At 37.9% G+C, this 26,175-nt stretch overlaps 2 protein-coding genes across 3 annotated transcripts in view; one reads left to right on the top strand and one right to left on the bottom strand.

Moving 5' to 3' along the window:
- Nucleotides 1–26,175, top strand: part of LOC145295846 (calpain-5-like) — a 180,093-nt gene that overhangs the window by 9,933 nt on the left and 143,985 nt on the right. The gene's annotated exons all lie outside the window — the stretch shown is intronic.
- Nucleotides 712–7,307, bottom strand: LOC145295844 (uncharacterized). The gene is made up of 2 exons (XM_080141558.1): nt 6,546–7,307; nt 712–1,977 (listed from the first exon to the last, which is right to left on the bottom strand). The coding sequence occupies exon 2, from the start codon at nt 1,700–1,702 to the stop codon at nt 713–715; it is 990 nt and encodes a 329-aa protein (XP_079997684.1). The 5' UTR covers nt 1,703–1,977; nt 6,546–7,307; the 3' UTR covers nt 712.

The raw sequence follows: 26,175 nt of genomic DNA, 5'->3' as shown, positions 1-26,175 counted from the left end.
TAGCTTCAAGTCCAACATAATAAATTCCTGACAAACCGCCTCCTTAAGACACTGTCGAATCTCCAATGCTGACGATTACTACGATATTATCCCATTGATTACTGTACACGCAATAACCCTTATCCCCGCATGGCTTCCGGCCCTTGATAAGTGGTGACCTCCATTAAAAAAAAAAGAAAAATTCATAATTAAAAAAAAATCTACATAAAAATACAAATTCGACTGGAGTAGTTGCTCTTTTAAAACATTAATATTTATTTATTACTTTTATTCACTACAAATAAGACCATTGATAAGAATTACTGTAATAGAAGTCAGATTTTGAAACAAAAATGTAGTAGGCAAAAAAACAAAAAATAAATAAATGTTCTGTCAGCAACAGTACAACTTCAAAATAGTCAATATCGCCCACCTCCAGAAGAGAGGGAATTCCTGTCCGTGATAACCGTGGTAAAAGAAGATACACTCCAATCGCCAGAAACACCCACACACACAGTTTGCAGGACACTGCCGACTTGTCTCTAGCCTTCTGCTTTTATAGTGGCCGGGAATTATCCATTTGCATAATCACATGAGACAGAAACGTGATTTTCCGAGAGTTGCATGGGGTAAATGCTAATAAAAACCCCCGGACGCCATCTTGGAATTCTCTTTTTCCCCCCAACTGGTGACACAACAGACGTACCCGAGGTAAGCTCTTTTTCCCTTCATTTTAGTTATTGCTACTTCTGCTACACTCCCCCCTGATCTCATGATCACAAATGGGGCAGGGGGGCAGTCGTCTCTGTCTGGTACTTCTCCGAAGAACCGGAGGCAGCACTTCCTCCCTGCCATCCTCCTCATCGCCATTATTGCCACCAGTCTGCTCCATAGGCGGTGTTTCACAATCAGGGCAGGAGGGCAGTATTCGTTTCTGTCGGGTACTCCTTCGTAGAGGCAAGACGGGTGGTCCTTCCTCCGCTTCTTCAGTATGTACATTATATGGCTCAAAATCTTCTTCGTCGTCCTGCATCATACTCTCTGTCTTTTCAGAAGACATCATACTGTCTGAGTCTCCCTCTTCCTCCGATGTAACAACATAATGGCGAGGGCGCAAATCCTTCACATGACGAGGCACACCGTCCACCAAAATCGACTGAGGGCTGATCACCTTGGTCACCTCACCCTTGCCGAACCTCGTGGTACATCGATTTTGCGGTCTTCTGACCCATACGCGATCTCCAACCTGGTAAAAGCTGTTCTTGGGACCTGGGGACGCAGTTGCGAGATTGGTCTCCTTTACTCGAACTTCGTATTGATAAATCCTGTTGGCAGGCGCAGTGGAGGGAGATGTGTCGTCTCTTGGTGTGATGTTATACCAGTAGACAGCCTCCTGTATGGGACAACACATTCTAGCCGCTATTCGTTTCACTGTACGATGACATCGCTCCGCTATGCCATTCCCGGCTGGAGCGTATGCACTACGGAATCGCAAGTGAACTCCCCATTTACATGCAAATGCTTGGAACATATTGCTGCAGAAAGCTGTGTCATTGTCTAAAAGGAGTTCATGCGGCGCGCCACGCTCGAGGAACACTGCCTCCAACTGATGAATCACGCTTGCCGAGTCCTGCCTTGCCAATTTCCTCCAAATGGAGAAACGCGATGGACCACAGTCTGTTAAAGTTAAAAAATGGAAGGTGCCATAATGCGTGATATCCATTCCAATTCTCTGCCAATTCTCGTTTCCAGCTTTCCCTTTTCCCACCTGACTGGCACTGGGTCAATGGACTGACATTCCTCGCATTTCTGTATGACCGTTCTGACAGTTGCTTTTGTCGTGGTTGGACATCTTCTCCTGACAAAGTAGGTAGTGCGTCGCACCCCCGGATGTCCACTATCTTTGTGAATAGCCATGATTTGACTCTCATCCAGCTCGTCTGTGTGGACCGCGCCTATCACTGGGTCAAGACCGTTTTTCTTTTTCATTGCCTCAAACTGTTAAGACACTTGTAGTCTGTCTAAACTGTACGAACGAACTCACTAAACCAAGATGGCCGACTCCTATTTATATCACCACAAGCAAGGGAGGTAACCATGTAACTGGAGCAAGGGAGGTAACCAATGTCTACATTAACATTGCTGCTGTCCTCAAGTGAATAATTTATTTCTGATTTAACAAGTCCCTTAGAAGCTCAGATGAAGCTCCTGCCTTGGTCAAACAATCAGAGACCTGATCACAACCCTTGATCCATTCTATCTGTATCTCCCCTCTACTCTTCATTTCCTTCAGCCTTGCTACATCTATTCTCAATCGTCGATCGCTTACCAGATTGTTGGAATTCAATGTCTCCACAAGTGATGCATTATCTGTCTTGCAGAGAACGTCTGGCAATTTAGATAACTGAAATACCTCTTGTATCATAACCGCAGTCAAAACACCAGCATCAGCTCCCTCATTCAGAGCAAGAGTCTCTGAGGCCAATGGGCTTTTTGTCACTCTGTCCAATTTCTTTGACGCCCAACACATGGGGGCCATTTTGTCAGTACTTCCTCCAATAAAGACAACAAAACCACCCTGTGAAGATCCATCTTCCAGACTGGCATAAGAGGCATCAGTATAACACAAAATGTGTAAATCTGAGGGCTTTCCCAATTTTGGAAATGTTATAGAACCCTTCTTGGATTTCAATTTTGATAAGGCTTTATTCGCCTCAAATAAGGCTTTTACTTTGGGATGCTTTCCAGTGTTGCTCATTTTACACACATCAAAAGCTATATCAGGGCGTGTTTGAGTTGAAACCCACATCATCTGACCTGCAAGTCTCTTCAACTCATGCTTTTCTTCTTCATTCAGTTCATCATTTTTCCTCAGTATCCTCCCTTTGCTTATTTCTATTGGAGATATGGAAGATATATATAGATCTTGTTCTACAGTGATCCCATTTTCCTGTTGATTAACATTCAGTCCAACATATTTGAATGTTCCACTTTCATGAGATCCCACCTTAAATTTTTCTTTCAATGTTGCAATCACATCCCTTTCAAACTCTGTGTTTCCACAGAAAACAAAATCATCCACGTGCATAGCAAGAATTCCAGTCAAATTTCCTTTAATATCATGCCACAAAAACAATGCATTATCATAAGCACTTGCTACTCCTTTTAATTTAATCAAAGCCTGAGTAACTCTCTTGTACCATGCCCGTGGAGCATCATTCAATCCATAGATGCATCTTTTTAATTTCCACACTTGAGATTTAGGACAAACATCAGATGGTGGCCTCAGGTACACATCTCTCTCTAAAATACCACCTTGCAAAAAGGCTGAGGTAAAATCTATGGTCTGCAGCATCCAATTCTTTATTGATGCGGTTAGCATGACCATTCGCATAGCTTCACGGCTACATGTTGGGGAGTCCGTTTTCAGATTACTATTTTCTTCATAGCCTCGTGCTACAAGGCGAGCTTTCATTGTTTTCTGATTATCCTTGAATTTTTCAGTAATCACCCATCTTGTGGATATTGTTTTTTGACCTGTGTATGGCACACATTCAAATACTTCATAGGTGTTCATGTTTTTTATTTCTTTATGCTTGGCATCCATTACAGCTTTCGACTGCTCTTGTTCAGCGGTGAGCAGGACTACATTTTCCTGTTCAGTATATTGGGGCACTTCTCTCCAATGATCAATATGATTCCAGTTGATACAAACTTGATCCTCGTTTTCATCCTCAGGTTCTATATTGATCCAATGACTATATTTGCCAGTTGATTTAGGCTGTACTGACATAACCTTTCCTTTCTTCCACTCCTCACTTCCATTTATTTTATAAGTTATGGTCTTATTTCGGCCAGGTTTTTCAGTCTTATCTCTTAAACTGGTAGAACTATCAACAACTTCTTCTCTGTCTATATCTTCACTTTCTACCACTTGATTCTGCAACTCCTCCTCCTCAACTGAAAGGTATTCATTCTTCCCTTCTGTAGTGTTTCCCAGCATTTCAGCTTTTTTTGTTCTTTTTTCGTTGTTTTTATTCACTTTCATCAATTGGCACGGATGCATCCTATAAAATGCTCCGCCATGTCTGATTAAGACAAACTGGCCTTCTCTGCCTAACACTTTTGCTGGACCACGCCATCCTTTAAAACCCTGCCTCCGATAATAGATTTGGTCTCCGGTAGCATAATCTTCATCAGCATAAGTTCTGACATTAGACCTGAGAGCTCTCCTAATTCTCTCACTGGACTCAGCTTCCAAAAAGTTTCTCCTTGCACTATGGAGAGCATTTAAATTTTTTCTCACCATGTCACTTGTAGTAGAGGACTCCATAGCAGGTAACTGGTCTGTCAGAATTGAGGGTGTATTTACATTGAAACCGAATACAAGTTCATTTGGACTGTGTCCAGAGTAATTGAGGAGGGCATTTTTTGCACAAATAGCCCATGCCAAGGCAATTTCAGGTTCACACTTCTCATCGTCAATTGTTTTTTTCATTGCCTCAGCAACTATCAAATTATGACGTTCTACAGTACCGTTGCTGAATGGACTTTCTGCGGCAGTAGTACAGGTCTCTATGTTGAGTTTTTCATTCATCTGTCTATAGTGTTCGTTGTTGAATTCACCCCCATTATCACTCAGAAAACGAACAGGAGATCCGAAATAGGTAATCCACATCATAAAGATGTTTTTGATGATCTCCTCCTTCTTCTTTGTTTTGATCAATGTTGCCGCTGAATACCTGGTAGCGGCATCAATGAGATGTAGTATCCACACCTCATTGTGGATGAACTCTTTCAAATCCATGCAAACTGTGTGATTAAATCTATTGCCAAGAGGCAATCCCACAACCGGTCGCAGTGGAGCTTTTTTAAATCTAAGGCAAATTTGACAGTTTTCACAAACCTCCTCAATCGCCTTTATAAATTCCTTGTCATTGAATTTGCCACTTTTTTTAACCAAGGAAACAAGTTTTTCCTTCGAGGCATGAGCAAACTGTCGATGAAGTTTTTCTGCTTTTTTTTTTTTTTCTGTGAAAGAACACTGACCAAAATTCTGAACATGTAATACAATGTTCTTAGTACCACTATGATCCAACAACTTATTTGTTAAGGGGAGACAATAGTGCCCTGAAGTTGTGGTCTTTAGTTCAATACATTTATCAAAAATCCAGCACATATCTTTCCGGAAATCTAGCACTATTCCTGCTGTCTTCATTGATTTGTGACTTAATAGAAGAGGCAAGTCGTTTTTCACAATATCTGCTTCGATATAAACTCTTATACCTCCGAGTGTAACCGGAAATTTAGCAACTTTAATTGCTGTGACAGCCACTCCATCACCAAAACAAAAACTCCGGTCTGAGTTCGTATACTTCACTAGTTGCAGGTCACTTTCATTTAAAGTATCCAAATAAACATCAAGCCACACTTCGCCAGCCAGTGTGCGAGTACAAGCAGAATCCAAGACTGCCATTCCAAATGTTTCCTTTACAAGATTTGAAATTTTTTCATTTGTACTGTTCAAATAAATATTTTCTTGACTGAACAACGTAATGTGTATTTGTTCTGTCGCTTCCGTAAACCTGGGCGTATTTCTAGGACACTCTCTAATTAGATGGTTCGGAGACTGACATTTGTAACACAACAACACATTTCCACTTCGGTCACATGGATTAGATTGTCCTCGACGAAAACGCCTTTTGTTGTTACCCGGTTTAGAATAATTATAGTTGACGATATCGGGCTGTGATTTCACTGCCGGTACATTTTCATCACGATAAATGTCACCAAATACTTTCTTTATCGATTCCTTCATGTTTTGATACGTCAAAACAGAACACGTTGTCCGCGCTAATTTTTCGTTGTCTTCCGATATGTTAACCGCGTTCAAAACAAGAAAAGCTTGCACTCCTTCCGGTAGAATAATGTGGAATTTTTTTAATCTTTGGTACAAAAACTCATAACGAACAAGAAAGTCATTTATACTGGTACCTGACGATCTTTTATAAGTGTAAAATTCCTTAAAAGTCATGTAAGCGCGCGTGTGTTCATCCTTTAAATATATGTCATCCAGTTTCTTTATTAAGATCTTCAAGCCATCTCGTCCGCCGATGTCACTTGTTGGCAATTCACGAACACATTCTCTAATATTCGGTGGTAGCGTCAAAAACACTGCTGGCCCTTTTTTTTCCTCAGAAAGATCCGTGAACAACGACCACATTTCAACGTCTTGTTTCCAGTTCTCGTAAACATCCTCCCCCTCCAACAATGGAGGTTGTTTGTTCGAAGTTGCCATATCCGATATCCGATCTGTCTAGTGCTACAGACAAGCTGTACAAAAAAAAAAAAAAAATTTTTTTTTTTTTTTTTTTTTTTTTTTTTTTTCGTTTTGTCGCACACAGAGGGATATCTCTGCTACCATTTGTTAAGACACTTGTAGTCTGTCTAAACTGTACGAACGAACTCACTAAACCAAGATGGCCGACTCCTATTTATATCACCACAAGCAAGGGAGGTAACCATGTAACTGGAGCAAGGGAGGTAACCAATGTCTACATTAACACAAACCACCGCTGTGGCACTCGTGTCAGTCGGTCAGCAATGTTTCGTGCTGATGGAACCAGCGTCACATTCACTGTCAGCCCGTACTCTTTCACGAGCTCCTTAAGAGTGCTTAATCGCTTCCTAATAAGCATCTCGCTTGCTGCTTTGGTGCGTACTCGCGCCTTTCCAGTTAGCGTGTCCGAGACCCAATGGTATACGCAAACAGAATCTGTCTTTATGTGTAGCACCTTGCTCTGCCACTGGAGAGCCAAATTGATGCCTTTCAATACGGCATCCAGTTCAGCCAAGTTGATATGTTGAGAGTCATCCTCAGGTCGCAGCCAACATGCATCTTCCAGCACAGTTTCACACATCTCCAAGGCTGCCCCAATTGCTAGGGAGCTAGCATCGACCCATACATTCAGCTCTTTGCCGTCCACACACCAATTTCCCTGTGCCGGATCGTTCTGCTGTGCAGATTTTAAGGTTTCGAACATCATACGATGTAGTACGGCGTCCCTTGCTTCATCATCCCAGCCCTTCGTTACCGAACTTACTCTCCTTCTGAGTATTCCGCAAGCCACACGAAGCCAACCGCACACCGGAAAGTGCCCGACAAGTCGACCACACAGGGAAAAGATTGTTCATCGCGTAACAATACTGGGAGCCTCCGGAATTGCATTTCCTCGCTTCCACCGCAGTTTATTGCGTTCCATCCTGACTGCCAATCCCAGCACCCGTGCACCGTCCTTCAACTGCTCCGGGTTCTTGCACTCCAACCCGAACTGCGCGAGGTGTTCTCTCACACGGGTCGTGGGCACCACGTCTTCATTGACAAAAATGTCATCAATGTAAGCAGATGCTGCGCGGCTTATAACTTCTTCCTGAGATAGTACTTCGCTGACAATTGCTCTCATTATCAAGGGAGCCACATTCAAACCAAACCCCAGACGGGTCAGACAGTATTTTTTCCCATCGATTTCCACAGTCTGGTATGGCCACAGTGTCTCATGGACCCGGACTTGTAGGTATGCTCTTCTGAGGTCCAGTAGAGACACGTTAGCACCTTTTTGTCTCCACTCACGCAGCTTAGCCGCACAAACATCTGCGTTGGCCGTAAATGCGTCTACGTAATGATTTAGCTCCCGGTAGTCCATTACCGGGCGCACTTTGGCTTTGTTCTGCTGTATCACAGCCATCAGGGGAATTAGACCTTTGGGGGGTCCCAATTTATCCTCTGGGTATGGCACGAGCCAACCATTATCTATCCAGGTGTGGAGCTCCTGTATTCTTCACGAATTTCTGCTGGCACTGGGTACTCTGACACTCGATTATGCAGCCTTTCAGGGGGGTGGTCCACAGACCATTTCCACGATGCGGTCCACGTTCGGTTTTGATGGTCAAAGGTAGCAGTGAAATCTGGTTCATCGATAGAAATGGCTGCGCATTTAATACTTTTCCTGGCGCCCAGCCGCACTGATCCTGTAGGCTTGACAACGACACCTCCTAGAGCTTTTATGGCGTCGATCCCTAGAAGCAAGTCAAATCCCAGTGGCTTGCCATGCACCACCAACACATCGACTCTGGCAGACACACCTTCATCAGTGGATACAGAGACCGTTCCAACACCGCAGCACGCATGGGACATTCCACCAATTGTGTTGACATTTACGTTTGTTTTTCTCCAAGACCGGCACCGGTCTGCATGTAAAATTGTCCTGGAGCATCCTGTATCAATAAGCGCCAAACATCGCGTCCCGTCAACATGGATGCTTATCACCGGGAGCGTCGTGTTCACATCTTGGTTGGGAAGGAGACTGGCGCTTATGCGTCCTCCCCTTGCTCGTTTCCCGAGCAGTTCCGAGCCCAGTGTCCACTCTCACCGCAACGGTAACACCGTGTTCCACGTTTTCGACAGTCCCTTGCAAGGTGGCCTTTAACATTGCATTTGAAACAGGTCACGTTAACAGGATTATTCTGGGCCCTGTTGTTTGGTGAGCGTGTGGCCGCAACCACATCCTGATTTTGTTCGCCAGTCGTCGTCAAAATTCTCGCTCTCGACATTAGCTCCCCCATGGTCAGGGCTTTGATGTTCGGCACCTGTTGAAGAGCAATTGAGATGGTGTCAGGGAATCCAGTGACAAAAATTAATTTTGTGAGTCTCTCTGAGCTTTCTCCTGTGAATCCGGCCAATCCAACCAACTGCCTGATCTTGTTGGCGTACACATCCACACGTTCACCAGCCCATCTAACCATAGTTATTTTTCTATATGCTGCAAACGCGTCATCAGTAAATGCCTCCTTTAATCGAGCCTCAATCTGGTCTATTTTCTTTTGATCGTCCTCCTCCATTTCCATGTAGAGGGCCAGCGCATCGCCTTCCAGGTATAAAGGTAGCAGACTCACTACGTCATCCACCTGCTGAAGTTGTGCGACAAGTCTCACTTTTTTCAGCCACGCTACAACGTCTCCCTCGCCAGAGAACGGCTTGATAATATCACTGCTTATCCACACCTTTGCCATATTTGGGCCGAAATAGCTTGAAACAAAAATGTAGTAGGCAAAAAAATAAATAAATAAATAAATGTTCTGTCAGCAACAGTACAACTTCAAAATAGTCAATATCGCCCACCTCCAGAAGAGAGGGAATTCCTGTCCGTGATAACCGTGGTAAAAGAAGACACACTCCAATCGCCAGAAACACCCACACACACAGTTTGCAGGACACTGCCGACTCGTCTCTAGCCTCCTGCTTTTATAGTGGCCGGGAATTATCCATTTGCATAATCACATGAGACAGAAACGTGATTTTCCGAGAGTTGCATGGGGTAAATGCTAATAAAAACCCCCGGACGCCATCTTGGAATTCTCTTTTTCCCCCCAACTGGTGACACAACAGACGTACCCGAGGTAAGCTCTTTTTCCCCTCATTTTAGTTATTGCTACTTCTGCTACAGATTTATAAGAGAAGCCTGGGTGGAGAGTTGGGCAGCAAGGTGTTTGTTCAGATTGTTTACATTTATGCATGTCTGGACATTGTGAAAACCGGGAAAGGAGCGGAAATTCCAAAAGCAAGCAATTCAAGAAAAGAAGCTATCGTAGTAGAAAATCTTTCGTCTAAAGTTTTCTTCTGTTGTTGCAACTCTGGTGGGTGGGAGATATTTTCATAATATTTTAGGGGAATCAAAAAAAAAGCTGCTCGGCACTATTTCAAAACACCTTGTCGCATAATCTTTTCTTCTTCATTAAAAAAAAAACAAAAACACATTCAATTTAATTTCAACAAGTCTGTTGTCCACATTAGCTGGAGATGATTCAATATAGCTTATCGTTTACGGTTGTTTATATCACTCTTTTCCAAACATATCAAAAATGGCCGTTCCATGCTTAGTGGTGCAGTGCACTGATGCATTATGGGCAATGAATACTTTTCTTTTTTAAATAAATACAATTATGGAAAATAAAATGATCAATTTTAAAAAAAGGTTGCAAAATTTTTCGTAAACAACATGCTTACTTGTCTTCAGCTGTCGTGAACGATATCCATGGTGATTTTCTTTTCAATAAAACAAATTTAAATTGTTTTGAAAGCGTACCAAGCGCAAGCGCCATTGTTTAGAATTAATTTGAGGTTTATTTATTTGCGGACTGTTATCCTCATCTTCATAGTTGTTGTTTCACGACCAACTATTCCTCTGGCCTTCGTCAGGTGCTAAACCGCGATAGCATAGGAAATCTGAGTCTCTTAACTGCATCCTCAGCAATTACTGCCTTCCATAGTTCACCACGTTTTGGCCAAATAATCCTTTTGTCTGCTTTGGGTAGGATTGAAACCGCTATCTTCAGACAATGCTCATCTGGAACCGTAGACTCAATTCCTCCATCCACTGCGCCACGGGCCACGGATAACAGTTTGTAAATAAATATACAAATTACTTACCTCAAAGGATTCTAATAATAAAATAATTCGAGGTTAATATTAACCTTTTGGTGCAAATTAATTGTTCAACTTAATTTTTTTTTAATACAATAGGTACAGAAAAATTTTGATGTGCGTACCCGTCATGAAACAAAGATGTTATATTCCAAAATTTACGTAAAATGATAAAGTATTTTTTTTTTTTTTTTAACTAAGAAAATCAAATTTTTTGAGGAAGTGAGTCGGTCAGCAATCTTTAAAATTTATCACTAGTTATCTCCCTCTATTAAACTTCTCCAGAAACAGATCAGAATCAGCCTTGTAATAGCTGCCATTAATAGTAAATTTCTAAATCGGTGTATGTATATATATATATATATATATATATATTGTTATTATAATAATTAAATACATACAGACACTAGTGTTTCATCCTTTCAGGAATCTTCAGTGCAGGGTGTCGTGATTAACACCAGTCGACAGATTCGAACCTGGCAACACGAGCCATCTCTGGCTCGATTAGCAAAAACCATATCCAATCGGCTACCATTAACCGCGAGAAATAACGTTGAATTTAAACATTTTTTTAATGTTTTTACGTCAGTCACAGTGATCTAATCGTTATACGATGATCCATGCATAAGAGCTAAATTGACCGACTTAATTCAACTGAAAGTGCTCAACGATAAGAAACGAGTTTCTTAAAGGGGCTGACATAATTATTTTTTTTACTATAATAATTAAATACCTACAGACACTAGTGTTTCATCCTATATATATGTCTAAAACCTACTTTATCAATTTACATGACTTTTGGAAATATGACATTTTCATTCTGTGACAGGTACGTACACCATAAAGAGTTTTCTATAAGTTTTTAGTTTTTATTTTATTTATTTATTTTTAATTAGGTTGAATTCTGGACTTGTACCAACCTATTATTTGGATTCTTCAAACAACTGTTCTTGGGTTTCATTTTTACAACGTTTCGGTCGATGTAACTTTCGACCTTCTTCAGATGTATCTTGTCGAACTCAAAAAATCTCATCTCATCTTGAGTGTTAAAAAAAAAAATGTAGTTCGAAAAATCTAAACGAATATCAACCCTCATCTCAAAAATTCAGAAACGTTTGCACCAACCTATTTAATTGCTAATGAAACTTTAAACCCTACATTTTTATTTTCATTTAGAGTCGCTTCTTAATCAAATGCCGAAAACTCTCAAACTGAGAAAAGGCGAAAGAGGTGAACGCCTATTCAACTTGAGTTTTTCGATTACGACTGTATTTTGTTCACGTCTGCTTTGGTCAGTCTGTATTTTTTCATTCATTATTATTATTGTTGCCGTTGAAAACTCCTATTAATTTCCCGATCAATTGACCTACATACCGAACTAAACAGAACACTGGGTATTGCTTTCTCACTCTTTTTCACACAATATCGCCTGGATGACTATCACTAGTCATTTATGGAGGCGTTTTGTTGTGAAAAAGGTCATCTTGCTCTGCTGATTGCCGTTCTTAAAGTGGCTAGCCCTTCCCATCAAGAGCAGAGTGAAACGCAAGGTCTGTCTTTAGTGTGGAGGAAATATTCAACTCTCCAAAAAAAGTGGTACTTGGGATGAAGTAATAAAGACTCATCGGTATCCTCTCATGAATATAAATAATAAACCCACCTCATGAAAATGAACAGATACTACATTTTTATCCTAGCACAAAATCAAAGTTTAATGTTTTGGTGTTTGTTTACATTAGTGATCTTTTAATCTAAAGCATTTCTCGCGAAAACATTATTACATACTGAGGTAAGAGTTGTGCGACCAATTCACGTGACAAACAAGGGAGACAACACTTGACTTAAATTAAGTGTTTGCCATCTTAAAACACGATACTTAGAAACTTAATTGTGATTGTTTTTGTTTTTTTGGGGGGTTTTTTTTTTGTTGTTTTTTCTAATAATACTTCTATCACATCATCTGTAATTTTTTGAATTTATACGAAATTCACAACGACTTGTAAGTACGTAATGTTTTTACCTGAAATGCATTGGTTTAAAAAGATAACCGATGTGAACAAACACCAATGTCTTCATTTCCTTGCACGATTTTTCGCTTCTTTGATATGACAGAGGCGTTTGCAAAAATCAGTGTTTATTTTTTTAGTTTAAAAGAGCGCAAATGAACTAAAAACGATTTTTTAAAATTATTTTTTCAGAATGAGTTTCTAATTTTGAACGGTCACAGTTTAGCAAACAAGTCATTAAAAAAATGTTTGGCGTATTTTTCCCTCGAGCTGTTCGAAATTAAAATAAAGTAACAAAAAACTACTGTTCTAAATAGAATTATTGGTATTATACACACGAAACGTGACTTTTTATGAACGAAGTTATTCTAAAGAAACAGCAAAATAATTTAAAGAATATAAATACTGCTCGTCCAAAATCCCCATTGAAAAAAGCAAAAATGAATAAAAAAAATTGTATGATGTATGAACCTGTGACAGAAAGAAAATATCGTACACCAAAAATTACATAAATTGATCAAGTACTATTATTTTTAAAAAGGAAAATCAAATTTTATGGCGAGATTGCAGTTTACTCCGATTTATGGTCTTGCGACGCCATCTTGAAAACAATATGAAGAAACAAAGAAGATAACTCCAAATAGAGTTTTAGAAAGCCATACTTAAAACAGGGAAGATGGGCATAGGAAATACACTTTACGGTGGTCTGCCCGCTACTTTTAAGTTTACGATCTCTGGAGAATACTTATTTTCTAGCCGGGGATGGCCATTTTGTTTCCCCATATTTCTTTCCTGACCCATCGTTTTCAGGGGGGGGGGGTTGTACTTTCCTTAGTTTCACCCTTCATGTTCTTTGCAAAGACGAATTGTCTCTGCTCTGTTACTTCTATACGCCCCCAACCACATATACCTGTTTCTTTGTACTCTGTTAGTGACCCCCCCCTCCCCATCTATTTCTTAGACACCCGGTGATTGATTGCCTGTCCCAATTTGATCGTCTACAAGTCCAATGTAAATAAACGCGGATTCCATGAACAAAGCTTCTTTCTTAGAACTGCATGCCTGTGGAACTCTGTTCCGTCTGCCTGCTTCCCGCCTGACTACAACTTGGATGTCTTCAAGTCCAACGTTAACAAATTCCTAATGAACCGCCCCCTTAAGTAAACACTTAATCAAATCTCCACACTAACGTAATGTACTTGCAATAACCCTTATCCCTGAGTGGCTTCCGGGCCTTGATAAGTGGTGATCACTGTGTAAAAACAAAAAAAAAAATTTACCTCCCTCTCAATGAAAGTAATTTAGATATGTTTGGTTTTTAAACTAAAGAAAATCTAGCCCCCCCCCCTTCTCCCGAAATGGCACCATTGATTGAGAACAGAGAAAAGTACCTGTATAGCCGTATTGGCACAGTACCCTGTTTTGAAAAAAGGCACCCCCAGAAGACTAGTAACGGCCTCCTCAATTTTTTTCTCCTTTATTTTTTTTTACTGCCTCTCTTTGGTTTTCTTTTATGAAAATCGCCCCAGACAAAGCATGAAACCACCTGATGTAAGGAGTTAACAAGAACAAACGATTATTATTGCAACGACAGGGGGTCCTATTGGTCTAAGTCTGGAAAAGAGCAATGGATCTAATATAAATGGCTGAAGACTATATTTTTAATGCATTGTGTACACCTATGATCTATAAGCAATATTGTTTCTCTTTATCCACAGATTCCAGTCTCCCTTTGAAATGTGTCAGTATTATCTGAATAAGCGAAATTACACATCAAGTCAAATTCAGTTGCCATCTTTTTTTTTTCTTTTTATATAGGAGTCACTACTTATCAAGACCCATAGGCCACTCGAGGATAAGGGTTAATGAGCGTACAGTAGTCAATGGGATAATATCGTAGTAATTGTTAATAGTGGAAATTTGGTAAATTGGATTATTTAAGGGGATGTTTGAACAAAAATTTGTTTACATTGGACTTGTAGACGATCAATTTGTAGTCAGCTGAAAAGCAGGAAAACGAAGGAGTTCCACACGTGTGCAGTTCTAAGAAAGAAGCATTGTTCATGGAATCTACGTTTAAGTTTAAGATAAAGAGTGGGGAAAATTATTGATAATAGTTTCAACTAGACGAGTGTTTTTCGTGAAAGTTTGGTGAGGGAGAGGCCATAGATTGAAGCTCAGATAAGTACTTGCCATGAAAATAGCGATAAAGCAGAGACGGGCTTGCAATGTTTCTTCTGTGGGAAAGAGGTTGCAGGGAAGCGAAAAAAGCATCCCCCACTAAGCTACAAAGTCTATTCTGAACTCTGTCAAGGCAGAATAAGCTGCTTCTAGCAGCTCCTGCCCAGACGTGGCAACAGTACTCTATCCTTGGATGTGTCTGACTTTTATATAGGTAGAGAATGGCATCAGCAGTATGATAACTACTGGAGTGGTAGGAGGATCTCATCATTTTTCCAGCAACCTTGGCAACAGATTTGATGTAAGTGTTCCATTTCAGATTAGGAGTAAAGGTCAAGCTTAGAAGCTTGTCAAAACATGGAGCCTCCTCAAGACGAGAGTCATTCATTTCAATTGATGCCAGATGGGGACCAGAACATTTATGATGTAAAGATAGAAGCTTGGTTTTAGATGCATTAAAAGTAACCAGCCACCTTTCTTTATTGTACCACGTGCTCAAGATCAAAGGAGAGAGAATGAGAGAGAACTTGGTCATTTATGACCTTTGATGTGTTGCCATAGATGGTAGTGTCATCAGCATAAATGTCTACAAATGATGTAAGGGTGTGATTTGAAAGATCATTGATGTAGATCAGGAAGAGAGTTGGGCCCAGGATGGACCCCTGATGGACTCCAGCATTAATACTAGTCTTGTTTTCATTTTGCTTATTCACATAATGTTGACACATTTCAAGCATGCTTTTCTCGAGTTTACATGCGTAGTGCTAAATAGATTTTAAATTGCAATAACTCCTCATTTATTAACATATGGGCAAAACAACAACAGAAAACCATTTTTTAATGAATATACGAAATTCTTCTAACATTCTATCATTGCTGCAACCTTTAACGTTTGCCTTTTTTATTTTATTTATTTATTTTTTTAAATGAACTGAATCCACATGTTAAAACTAGGCTAGTTTGGTAGGGAATTTCATTCTAATCCATTTTATATGAATTATTTGTTTTTGATGTAAGAATTATTGAGGGTTGACTATTTTGTACTTCTGTTGAAGTCTAACAGACTGACTGGACACACACACACACACACACACACACACACACAAAGAGAGAGAGAGAGAGAGAGTTGAGAGAGGCATAAAAATGAAAGGTTGATGACTCCTGGGGTAGATGACTTCGATGTACTTGAACATGCAGACATTGTTTAGAACGATTTAACTAAATCAAATGAAATGTAAAAATCGTGAATAAATGCGATCAAGCGACGCCCAACTAATTAAGTGTTAAAAGTTGTTACAAACCAATTTTCGAATTTGGTTGATTGCTCATTGAGTGTCGGCTCTTATGCTGAACAGAACGTTTTTGAATTTACTGTCCGCAAATGCATTACTTAACAGTTACGCAAGAGTGGTGGAATTACTTTAAATATCACCAAGTTAAACAATTAAAGTTCTTAATTCTTCTAACCACACTTAACAAACGGTATTTATTTTCTCGTTACAAGCAGTTTGTGCCCATTCACTTTTTTTAATCTTTGTTTTTATTTGCATCTCTCTTCCTTTTCACAGTTATCATTGTCTTGCTTTTCATTTCACACTGACGATTCATTTCTGTCTTCTGTGAATTCTTCCTCTACTGTTTGTTTCTCCTTCTTTTTCTAACATTCTCAGTCGGTTTGTCGACACCCTCTGTTGATTATCCGAGCTGTTTCTTGTCACCCTCTGTTGATTATCCGAGCTGTTTCTTGTCGCCCTCTGTCGGTCAACCGAGCCGTTTCCTGTCGCCCCCTGTCGGTCAACCGAGCCGTTTCCTGTCGCCCCCTGTCGGTCAACCGAGCCGTTTCCAGTCGCCCCCTGTCGGTCAACCGAGCCGTTTCCTGTCGCCCCCTGTCGGTCAACCGAGCCGTTTCCTGTCGCCCCCTGTCGGTTATCAGAGCCGTTTTCTGTCGTTTATCGGAGCCGTTTCCTGTCGCCCTCTGTCGATTATCCAAGCCGTTTTCTGTCACCCTCTTTTGATTATCCGAACCATTTTCTGTCGTCCTTTTTCTCTGATGATTCGATTTTATTCTCTAACTTTTGTTTCTCTACTGTCTGTCTCTTTTATAACATTCCCAATCCATTTGTTGAGCCGGTTTTTGTCATCTTTGGTTGGTTTGTGGTACATTTTTTTTTCTCTTCGGTTGTCTCACAGTTTATACAGATTTATTTTTCGTTTTTCGCGATATCCTTTCTTTCTCTATGCTTCAGCGTGTGTGTGTGCGTGTGTGTGCACATGTTAAAAGTTATTTTAGTTCCTTGTACTGCTTTACCAATTATTGGTTTCTGGCATTCCTGATACAGTAAACACATTAAGATACTGATAATCATTTGAACACATGTTTATTAAAACCTACGGTTGTTTTTAAATAGGCAAATTCTTGTTTGATCATGAAAACACAAAGTTTTTATTCAAGAGAAGAAACTGATTGAAGATCTGAGAATAAAATTGTTTTGTCTTGCGTTTAAAGAAAACTAGCTAAAGTACTCGTCTTTGCAGGAACATGTAATTTCTTTTGAACACTAAACCTAAGTTATAAAAGCCTTCTAATCATTCAAAAACGATTTTGAAAATATGAGATAAATAACTGTTGTATATTGACAACAGAATTGATCGAGTGATTTATTTTTACTGCTGACATTTTCTTTTGCTATAAAATTAAATAAATAAAATAATTCGTTTTATGAATTTTAATATAAAAACATCCACTTTTTGTTAAAAAAAAAACACACACACAAACTTTTATATTTTGTACAATATAATAAAGAATTATCGTCCTTATTCTCCATTGCTCCATAATTTGGGGTCCAATATTTACATTGAAGATTGGTCAATATTCTATTCTTCTCTAACCTACTCTCTCTTTAAATAAAACGTCTAGTATAATATATATATATATATATATATATATATATATATGGCAATTAAGCTACATAGAATGTTCCGCATTTCATTCTAGTAAGAATTCGTCAGGCTTATGCGAAGAGTTGTGGTTACCACGCGTTTTTATATACACACATGCTATTGAAGCCAATCAGCTTCCTAGTCTCCACCATTGACTAACTAAAAATTAAATAGTATGTGCATATATAAAAACGCATGGTAACCACAACTCTTTGCATGACCCTGACGAATTCTCACAAGAATAAAATGCGGAATATTCTATGTAGCTCACTTGCCACATATACTTTTTTATAACTTACTACCTAACTCTACCTATGTATTGAACACTGAAGTAAATACTGAAAATTTACACATATTTTCATATATTAATTTATGTAATTAAATGAAGTAGTCGTGTATATATATATATATATATATATATATATATATATATATATATATATATATATACTAGACGTTTTAGCCATTAAAACAGAAAAATTGTAACTTAATATGAGTACTTTTTGTCAAAGTGATAGTGAATATTGGTTAGATTTGTGTTTATTTTTGCATTAAGTAGTAATTCTTATTATCAAATGAATGGATACCATAATACATAGGTCACTGCACCTGATCATAACAAAGGTCAATACAAAATTTCAGCCAGATTGGCCAAGTGATAATTATTAAATACCTAAAGTTTCATCCTTTCGGGAATCATCAGTGCAGGGTGTCACAATTAACACCAGTCGATAGATCCGAACCCAGTGACAGAAGCCATCCCTGGCTTCATTAGCAAGAACCTAATCCATTCAGCTACTGTTAACCACGAGAAATGCTGTTGAATTTAAACATTTATTTGTTAAATGTTCATTAACTTCTGTCAGAGTGATCTAATCATTATATGATGATCTGCGCATAAGAGCCAAATTGATCGACTTTAATTCAACTGAAAGTGCTCAACGATAAGAAACAAATTTCTTACTGGCATAAAACACACACACGTGTGTGCATTAGAAACACGTATCCACATATGTAGCCAATAATGTGTATGTAAAGAAATTATATATAGTCATCCACATACAGTACTGTTTCGCTGTTTCACAGCTCATCAGTGAGGCTAGACAGACAACTGCCTCAAGCCAGGATCAAAAGCTGACCACCCAAATGACAGTCAAGACTTCTCACCATTACACTATATGGCTGCTGCTGCTGATTGGGTAATGAATTTAATGATGTTTAGCTTTGACATCGTCCAAATGCCTCTGCTCGATTTGTTTACACAAAGAGCGTCGCCTTATATGCTAATGGCAGTTTGTATATCACTTCCCGAAATGCTCAACCCAAGATAGGGTGCATTATAGTCATCCACATACAGTACTGTTTCGCTGTTTTACAGCTTCTCGTTAATAATTTGATACGCAGTGTGTATGTATGTATATATATATATGTATATGTGTATATATATATATATATATATATATATATATATATAATGATGAACTAATTGTGAGTGAGTTGAACGTTAGAAATTAAAGATAAAAGGTTTTATGGAGGCAGTAAAAAATTGTTAGCTTTAAATTAAACTGGATTGACGTAGGCAACTTATTAAATAGACAATGACAACTAATTAATTTAAGTAGCAGTACATATAAAAATCATTTGTCTCTTTGGGACGGTAAAATTTTAAATTTCATATTTAACCTGAAGAAGTCTTTCGATGGAAGGCAAAGTACATGTTTTTGTGTAGCTCACTTACTATGAGTTTAGTTTCATACAACTAAAATAAGGTAGGGAGATGAATTGGCGATTCTCATCAGGTTTTCTCAAATTCTTTGCATTGCAAAACACAGAGGGATCCAAAATGAAATTATTTTCACTATTCCATTTTCTCATAATCTACTAATGCATACTATTGTGTATGTTGGTCCATCATCATCGTTTTTTTTTTTTTTTCTTTCTCCAAAGAATAAAAAGGAGAAACTCTTATACTCGGTGGCAAATATGAATAAAATTCAGGGGACAATGTTTAATGTCCACCCATCAATGTTACCAGCTTTATAAGCTAAGTAATAAAACTGGGAAGGGCGCATCTACGACTACTACCCTCCCTAACATAAAAACTACACATCAAAGAAGTTGATGTTTTCGCTACTAGCACAATGTTATACAAACTGCAGATTGTATCAGGGAAAATATTTAGTTAAAGGGAGAGATCACCCACGGAAATGGTTAAGCTGTTTGAAACAATAATGGTCGCTTGAAAACGGGGCTTCAATCTGAGAAATGAGACCCTTTGAATTCTTTAGGTTTTGATGTGAAATATGAATCTAACTGGTGTTCAATCTTCTCTCATGATGTTAACCTAAAATCAAACAAATATTTTTTTTATTCCTCAAAATAAGTAATAATTTAAGGCGGAAGAATATGCAGGACGGGGCAAGATTTCCCAACCAAATTCTCTTTGGTCAATAATGCTATATGAATATAAGCATTATCATGATGGAAGATGACTCCCTTTCTATTGATTAAAGAAGGTCGTTTTCAGGTCAACGTAGGTGAGAATATTGCAGAAAAGTATGAGAAATAGAAAAACTTTAAAAATAAGGTTGTAAAAGGTATAAATGTATATTTGCGCATGCATAAAAGAACACTTGGAGTCGACTTTTTTTTTTTTTCAATTTTGATCTCATTGCAGTTATTTTACCAACTAAAGATCAAATAGAATTCGTTCTACAAGTTCAAATCCCCTATGTATCAAGTTTCAAGTCTGTAGAAGAAAAAATTGACAGGACTTTAGTAGAGACCGTTCTTCAGCTAGACAGACAAGTTCACTCATATTATTATTATTATTATGCTTTAACGAAGATTCCTTATGCCAGTGACTGATTCCAGGAGTTTGAATCCAGGTTGTGGAAATGTCATGAGAACGATTACCTGTAAGACAGCAACACTGTGAAAACATGACAGGAATGTGGTTTGGTTGATCTCTCTTTTCTCTCTTTTGAAAAGCTTGTTTTTATTTGCTTACAATAAAAGGTCATGTTGGAACGTTCCCACACCAGGTCCCCAAATGAGTATCTCAATCCTCTGACAGGTGATCGTTTAGTCATTGTTGGGCTTCATGGTTGGGTTCATGTTGAACAGCAGAGTGGGTAACTATAACACTCACCAGCTAAGAAAATGTTAAATAAATAAATAAGAATGAATAAACATGGCCATAATATTGACAATGCTTTACAAAAAAATAACAAAACTGGAGGGTGTTATTAAAATGTGTTCCTATTTACTTGCTTCTTTAAATAAACACAAGATTGAAAATCAGACTTCTAAAAAGTCCCCTGGATTGGAGCAACAAATTGCCTCAGTCTAGAAGGATTTCTCCTTTATTGACCGGGGACAGAGAAGATGAAGTGTAGTATTAGAACAGATACTACACTTTGCTTCTAGCCAAAAGGCGATGTATCCATTCAAATTTATGTTTGAGAGACCAACGAAAATGCTATTTTAATCTTAAGCCTGATGACCGACCAACAGGCAGAAAGGCTTAGCTTAGTATCTGTTCTGATAATTCAAAGTGTAGTATCTGTTCTGATAATTCAAAGTGTATCTGTTGTGATACTATACATCATCAGTTCTGTCCTTGGTCAGTAAAGAAGAAATCCTTCTACACTGATGCAATTTTAATCTATCTCCCAACCCAAAATGTCCCTTTTTGAGGAGCTGTATTTTACTGCATTAAAAATCGACTTTGTGTCTAACTCTGTCCATAGGGGGAAGCAAGTAAACAGACACGGGGATGGAGATGCTTGTACGTTTAATGAGTAAAATGCTGTTTCAAATTTAAGAATAACAGACCGACGTGTGCCAATGGACAAAATCAATCATAATAGTACAAGAATCCATTTAAAACTAACAAAAACAATGAAACGTTTTTAGTTTTTTGTTTCTTTTTTTTTCCTTAGTTTTTATGTTATAAACATGCACAATGCTACATGTTTACTGGGTGCATAGATGCATGCGACAAGCAGCAATGGGAAACGTTTAGCAAAGAGAAGATGCTAATTTGTTTGCCTCTGAAAAAAGTAAATCTAATATATAAAGGACAAAATGTGTATGTGTCTGCCAAAAACTTTTGACACATATGACGGATCCTCACGAGATCGGTATCGTTTTGAAGTTCGATGCCTTGGAAGACAAATATCCAAAAATTGGCCAAAAACATTTATTCCTTCATCCTAAACTCACCCGTTTTTTACAAGGAGGGGTCGCTTTTTTTTCGTCGACATTTTTGCAAGTCATCGTCATCGTTGGATTGTCTATGCTTAATTTCAATGGTCTTGACTTTCGGTTTTGCCATGGAAGCATTAGCTAAGACGTTACATTTTTTTTCCTCCTTCGCATTACGGGTTCAAGCCTGCCTGCCTACTACCACTTTTTTTAAAATTTTATTTAACACCTATCTCCACCTGGACTGCCTACTGTTGTTTTGATTTCCCCCCCTCTCTTACTACTACCACCTCAACATACCTGGGCAATGCCGGGTATCCTTGCTCGTCTATTATATAAAAAGGAAAATGTGTGTGTGTGTTTGTATGTCTGCCAAAAACTTTTGACACACACATTGGACTCTGACAAAATTAGTATTGTTAGAAAGATCAATCTCTCAGATGAAAAATATCTAAAAATTGACCAAAAAGATTAATTCTGTGCTAGGTCGTTTTTTGCAAGGAGGTTTTGCGTTGACATTTTTGCAAGTCATATGCCTACCATTCTCAACGTATGTTTATAAAACATTGTTTCGAAAGTCCATGCCGTCATAAGTCACCATAGCTGAGACAGCTAGTGCATTAGCTTTTTTCTCTTTTGCTCTTTTGCGTTACAGGTTCAAGCCTGCCTGTCTACTGCGGCTAATTCTTTTTTTCATTTGCATGGGTACTCACTGCTATTTTGATTGAAACATTTTTTTTATTGGGTAGGTTGCTCAATAGCCTTGGTATACCACCAAGTAATTCTGAGTGTTTATTTGTCAAATTCTAAAAATCATATACATTGATCAAGTAATGCTGAGTGTTTGTTTTATTTAACTATTGTGTACTTTCATTTAACAATGTAAAAACTGACTTCTACAAAATACAGACCGTGCTGAAATAATAACATTTAGGAAGACATTCTTTATATGGGGAGGGGAGTGTACTTTTTTAAATGTATTCCATACTTTCATCCAACAATTTAACACAAAAAAAAAATTCTTCTGCTCGAGATTGCAAATGATACATAAACATAAAAAATTCCTCTATCTGAAGAATAACAGATATGTTCAAAAGCAACTTCATTTTTCTCATTGTTTTATACGGTCCTGAGCAAGGCCGAGTAGCCCTGCTAATTATTATATAAAAGAAAAAATTTCAGATTTGTTATTGATTACAAAATCTACTTAAAATGGAATATATCTGAAAAAGTATGTTGATAGCAACAACAGATGTAATATTGTAAATATGCACAGTTAATATTGTAAATATGCACAGTGCTGCATGTTCTGTAGGATGCATCAATGCATGTTACAAATGGTGGGCTTTGAATGGCAAAAAATATTTGGCTAAGTGAAAAAACTAATTTGCTTGCCTCTCCAAAAAAAATAGTTTCTTAGAAACGAGGTGTCATACAAAGAAAACAGACCACTTGAAATTGTACAGAATTAATGTTCCCTCCAGATAATAAGCACCTTGATTAATAGCTTTTTATGTTCTGTTATGGGGCTAAATGGTAATAAACAAAAGGAACACAGGATTTTTAGGAAACGAACATGTAATCACATATATTACAGGCAAAAGCAGGTTGAGCAATACCATTCCTCAACTGTGGGTGTTTGCACATGACCTGCTTGGCTGCATGCCAATCTCTGACTCCGGGCACCAGTCTCGTTACTGGAAGTTTAGTCATGAGATAGTCCATTAATCCCATGGAAGGGTGTCTCCAACATGTTCATAGATCAAACAATCGATAATTCTTAAGTGGTCTTTCTGTATGGTCTATTCCAAATGACAGGAGATATATATTTCACAAAAAACACCTGTCTAGCTGAAACTACTGTAAATAATTTTCCCAAATCCTTATCTGTGCCTAAATCAAAACGTAGATTCAATGAACAAAGTGTCTTTCTTAGAAGTGCAGGCCTGTGGAACTCTCTTCCGTTTGCCTGTTTCCCACCTGACTACAACTCGGATGTCTTCAAGTCCAACATAAACAAATTCCTGATGAATCGCCCCCTTACATAAGACACTTTATAAAATCTCCAATACTAACGATTACTATGATACTATCCCATTGATTACTATACACGCAATAACCCTTATCCCCGAGTGGCTTCTGGGCCTTGATTAGAAGTGACCTCCATCTAAAAAAAAAAAAAATTCCAGAAAAACGAGCAAAGAAGTTGGTTGGTTTCTGTTGATCTGAGAGGTGGATGAGTCTTTGGGTCTCAAACTGATGAACTGTGTTTGTTTGGAAGAGATATCTTTTTTGATTTCAAGCCTGTCATTTGATAGAGAAACCAAGTGTCATTTAAAATTTATTTTGAATGCAATATATCTTAAACAGTATGTAGATTGCAACAACAGTAGTAATATTAAAATAGGACAATTGTGAACATTCACAATGCTGCATGTTTTGTGCAGGTTGCATAGACGCATGCTACAAAGATATTAAGTTAGTGCAAACCTTTTTGCTGATTTAAAATTTCATCTTGAAAATAAGAAATTGTGTTTTTGAAAATCGTTATTCATTTTAGATTTTGATGTAAAATATAAATCTAACTCGTGTTCAGTCTCCTCTTATGATGTTAACTTAAGGCTATCTAAATGGTTTTGTAATTCTTGAAATAAGTGATAATCTGAAGGAGCGAGATCAGGAGAATAAGCAGGACGGGGCAAGATGTACAATGCTACAAACTGCAGACTTGCAATGGAAAAAAATATTTAAGGGAAGAACTCACATAAAAAATTAATTAGGCTCTTTGAAAAAAAATAATGGCCTCTTGAAAACAAGGGTTAACGCTGAAAAATCTGATCCCTTAAAATCTTACAAATCCAAGTCTACTCTGGATGATAAACTCTCTGATTAGTCAATTTTTATATCCATAGAAGCAACTGATAATTTTCAAGTAGGCTTATTGTGTGGCATACTTCAAATGACTGTAATATATATATATATATATATATATATATATATATGCATATATAATTTTCAGAATGTGATCATTCTCATAATCATATAATTATTTTCACAATCAAGCAACATCGCAGCTCACAAACCGAAAGCACAAGATTCAAGTTTCGCCATCATTTGGACTCATTAGTTGAAGATATTTGCACGCGGAAATAATTATATCATCTCTTACATTCTGAAAATTCTATTACTGATATCTTGCTAGGTTAGGATCTTGGATGGCATTGTCCTAACGAGAGTAAAAGTCCTACTTGTGAGACATCGGCTTGGGTTTTTGTTGGTTGGATGACCACATTCCTTGTTTAAGATGAAATAGGTTCATTCCATAGTCACGATTTTGTTGTGGTTTGCTTGATCTGTGTTAGTTCATAGACTTTCTTGTGTGTAGCATGGTTGCTCAACTGGTAGAGTACTCACTTCGGGTGCAGATATATCTTACTGATGAGTCCAAATGAGGGCGAAATTCGAGTCTTGGAGTTCTGATTTGTTGACTGTCATGGCTCTTGTGAGCTTCGATATTGCGTGACTATGGAAATAATTATATATACCGGTTGTATCGATTGGTTTCCTAGAGGTAAATCCAATGAAAATTGCATCATTATTAAAGAGTGCTCAATTCAGGACAGAGCTGGTATAGGAATTCTTCACTGAACCATGTATGCACATATGTAACCAATAATGTTTGTATAATAAACAGACTATACATAATATTTATATCAAAACAGAAATAGTATTAAACGTTTAAACCAGCTAGCGAGCAGATCATGAATCTTGTTCATTAAGAGAAGATATTTTGTTTTAGTTGGGTCTCCTGATATAGTCGGGAATTAAAGCAGAGCAATTGTTTGTGTGCTAGGCTGGAAGTTACTGTAATATTGACTGTATGTTGTTTGGTAGAGAAATCTATATACATATAAATTAAATATTGTTACTTGTTTTGAACCTCAGATTGTAATTTTTAGAAATGAAAAAAATTGGTTACAGCAGTGACTGAGAGTGATTAAGGTCAGTGTCGAAATCAAGCACCAGATCTGGACGCAGACAATGAGCAGACGAGCATGACCTGTGCAATGAATGTACACACAGACACAGATACACAATGTGAATAAAATATTTCTAAGTAGTTTCCGAATGTACCGACATCTTTTTTCTTTCATATATCCTCTTTTTGCTAACATATCTACGTTCATAATACAATATTGATTTAAAAACCAAGCAAACGAATTATATATATAGTAATACATTAAATGTTTAAGGGCAATTTATCAACAGTGAATGGGAATTGATACTTTGCATTGAAAAAAATGTCTTATTTCAATTCAAAGTATTAATTTCATTCACTGTTGTTAAACATTTATTTAATGTATTACTGAAATATTTAGA

The sequence above is a fragment of the Euprymna scolopes genome, chromosome 16, assembly GCF_053919585.1.
Source record: "Euprymna scolopes isolate OS-2025 chromosome 16, ASM5391958v1, whole genome shotgun sequence".
Taxonomy (NCBI): Eukaryota; Metazoa; Mollusca; class Cephalopoda; order Sepiida; family Sepiolidae; genus Euprymna; species Euprymna scolopes.
This window is presented reverse-complemented; position numbering and strand designations above follow the sequence as displayed.